The 3,220-nt window shown below is 36.6% G+C and overlaps 1 protein-coding gene across 5 annotated transcripts in view; it reads right to left on the bottom strand.

The window, feature by feature from the left end:
- LOC117121041 (glutathione S-transferase omega-1-like) overlaps nt 1-3,220 on the bottom strand; it is a 23,508-nt gene that overhangs the window by 9,975 nt on the left and 10,313 nt on the right. The window contains exon 1 of one of the 5 annotated variants that reach the window (XM_033266137.1): nt 1,242-1,373. The exons of the other annotated variants lie outside the window; for them this stretch is intronic. Coding sequence (XP_033122028.1) covers nt 1,242-1,272 — 31 coding nt within the window. The 5' untranslated portion in view covers nt 1,273-1,373. Of the gene's footprint in view, nt 1-1,241; nt 1,374-3,220 lie in introns of those variants that run through there. 5 annotated transcript variants of the gene reach the window in all.

Here is a 3,220-nt window from a genome sequence, read left to right as displayed (position 1 = left end):
TGAGAAGATTATTTAATTTAATTTGTTTTTATTTTTGGGTCAAATTTGGCCTGCAGGCCACCTATTAGGAACCATGGTCCTACACGTTTGGAGTCCATAGGAGGTCGGCCTTACCCACCATAACCAGTTAACCATACCAATCAATTTTAGTAACGCGTCAGTGAATTAAGTATTCACGTAAATACCGTACTTACCTGACTGCGTGCGTGTTTGATGCTGACAACTGCAGTTTCAGTCACATAATCAACATTGGTTGTGACAATGAACGCGCAAGACCACACGCACCGCCAAAGCTTTCGGTGACTTGAATCTCAAACGAGATAACGAAAGCTCTCTAATAACTCAAGTTACTGCATGATTGTTTTATATTTTTAATAAAACTAATTTCTTCTAATTTTAAATATATTTTTCCTGAATTCGAGATTATTCGTCGTCATGCGTAGACTAAATGCATGACAAATTTAAGATCACGCATGTGTTTCTGCCAAATGCGTGTAATGCTGCATTCATTATAACTTGTGAAATCAGTGTTTCTTAGCTTACAACTTGTGAAATGTGTTCATCTCGTTGGTGAACTTGTAAACACAAGTTGTGAACTCGAGTAGAATTTTATTCCTCGATTTGCACAAGTAGTGTGGAAAATGGCGGATGTAACACAAATTATGCACAACAAGCATATAGGTATTTATTGCAATTTGTTTATTAAGTAATATTATTTCAGATTAAAAAAAAGTGTTGTTTGTATGTTTTATTTGCAACCTAACATATTTATTGCAATTTGTTTAAGTAATATTATTTCAGATTAGAAAAAAAGTTTTTTTGTATGTTTTATTTCCGAAAACTTTGCAAAAGTGACAGCAGCCTTTTAGCGTTCATCAAATGAATGCACTCTTCTTGTGTACTCGCATGTTACACAAGTTGTGAAATCAGTTTTCACAAGTTATAATGAACGCAGCATTATATACATCCAAAATCACTTTGAAATGCGGGACTGTCCCGCACGATGCAGAACGGTTGGTAATGCCTTTTGTAAGCCAGGAATCAATAGTATTTTGTTACGTTTCTTCACAGAGGGGGGTTCGTCCGAACCCCTTGAACACCCCTGGATCCACTGCTCGCTAGTCTAGACTCTAGGGGCCTAGCCTAGTACTAGTAGTATAGGCCTAGTCCTCGCCTCTAGAAGCCAGTTTAGTAGTCGCTACCCAGAACGACACCGATGCGATTCATGTCGTATCACTTACCAGTAGCCAAGTGTCTAGGATATGAAGGCATTATATTGACTTATCAAACCAATCAAATAAATAACGTTTTAAGACCCACAAGTCTCTTATTTTTTATTAATTTTTTCTCATTCTGGACAGCGCCACCAACGAAAAAGTTAATTTAGTCGGAATAAGAAAAAAACCGAGTATGGGACGCCAATTAAATTAGGTATGGCGAATACTACTACCAAAGAACTTAAATAGCAGAAGATAAAATGAGCTGTTCCGCGTATTTCCATTAAAATTGATGGAACATCCGCCCTCCCGCGAATGGGCTAAAATTTGAATATTTTACTAAGTGGAGAAACTACAGGAAACAAACGAACCAGAGCGGCCCCTTTATTATTAATATGTCAGAGCCGTAGATTAAACCATGGTTTGATAAAGAAATTGAACAGTCCCTGAAGACGAGAAAAGATGCTTGTCGAGCACATCGTAATTACTGTAGATATAAAGGCGACAATCAATTTAGTGAAAACACGTGTAATAATCTTTCGAATGATTATCAAGTTAAACGCAAGCAAGCAAAATTATTAATAAGACAAAAATTATACAAAAAAGGTAGAAAATTGTTCAAAACTAATGGAGAAAAATATTACTATATAGCGCAGCCGCGCGGATGGGGTAAAATTGCTCTCCGTGTACCCACAATGCCTTTGGAACGGATGTTCCACTATATTGGGAAGCTGCTCTATCTTCTGCTATCTATTATCTTTGCTACTACTGTACTAGCTAGGGAGTATGGACCGCCCAAAGTGACTTTTCGTTCGACTTAAATATAATTTGGCTATGTAACTTTATTATATACGGCGGCGGCTTTTCGTTCACGCAAATAGCATTTTGCTGCGAATTCATCATTCGACGGCGATTTTATCATTCGGCGACTCTAGTATTTGAAGACTGCATCATCCTGCGACTTTAACATTCGGCGACTACATCATTCGGCGACTACATCATTCGGCGACTTCAGCATTCGGCGACTATACGAAAACTTGTATTTTCCAAAGTCTGTGTACATAAACCTAGCTTTCTAAACCGTTAAAATTATCTAGTGCTTCCTGGTTGTGCTCCTTACTACTTATATTGTCAATCATGACCGTAGGCTTTGGGGTGCGGAGAGTGCCGATGTACACGCAGTGACCCCCCTCCCAATATTCTATGGCGGCAAATTATTTCCGCTAAGGAAGTGGGATATACGATCAAAAATAAACAGTGAGTTTTCATTGGAATAGAGATTCCTTATTCACAATTAACACACCTACCCCCTCCCTCTCACGCAGACCAAAACTGTCCCTGTGTATACAGTATTAATAGTTACGGTACATTATGAAATTTAAAAAGTGTTGTATTGTAGATCTTGCAGATTGGTCTTTTCAGTTAGCCACCTTCTCTGTAATAATTGAGGGTCACATGCATTTTTTCTCTATCCTTAATTAATCTAATGATGTTTGTTTTATTATTTTATTTATTTAAAATACAAAAAGAATCAACTTTATTCCACTTGCAACATCGATAACAAAATAACATTTCAAATAAGTCGATTAATTAATATACAGTCAACTTTAATATCTACACTACGTTTTTATATAATGTATATCATTACAATTTGTTTTGTTTTTTTAACCTATTTAATTTCAGTGCGTAGAGCTCTTATCACGCCATCTTAATCTCTCCGCCACACAGTATAGCTCACACAACCACGTTGGACCGTACCACTTTACTTAAGAGGGGAATGTTGGGCACCTAATCACAAATAATAAATGAAATAATATTGTAACATTTTATAATGTCTTAAATTCATTTTGGTCAGGCACTATATCTGATATATATATTTTATGGTACTGTATAATCAATAAGAACACTGTATAAAAAAAGTCAAGGAGACAATCTTAGCCAAGACGCTCTATACTATAGTTAGAATTTAGCAAGCCTAGGCNNNNATGGTCGAGTCCATCGAA

This window comes from Anneissia japonica, unplaced genomic scaffold, assembly GCF_011630105.1.
Source record: "Anneissia japonica isolate Jap-2015-1 unplaced genomic scaffold, ASM1163010v1 scaffold1035_len235748_cov162, whole genome shotgun sequence".
NCBI lineage: Eukaryota > Metazoa > Echinodermata > Crinoidea > Comatulida > Comatulidae > Anneissia > Anneissia japonica.
Note: the sequence above shows the minus strand (reverse complement) of the source record. Positions and strands in the feature narration are given on the sequence as shown.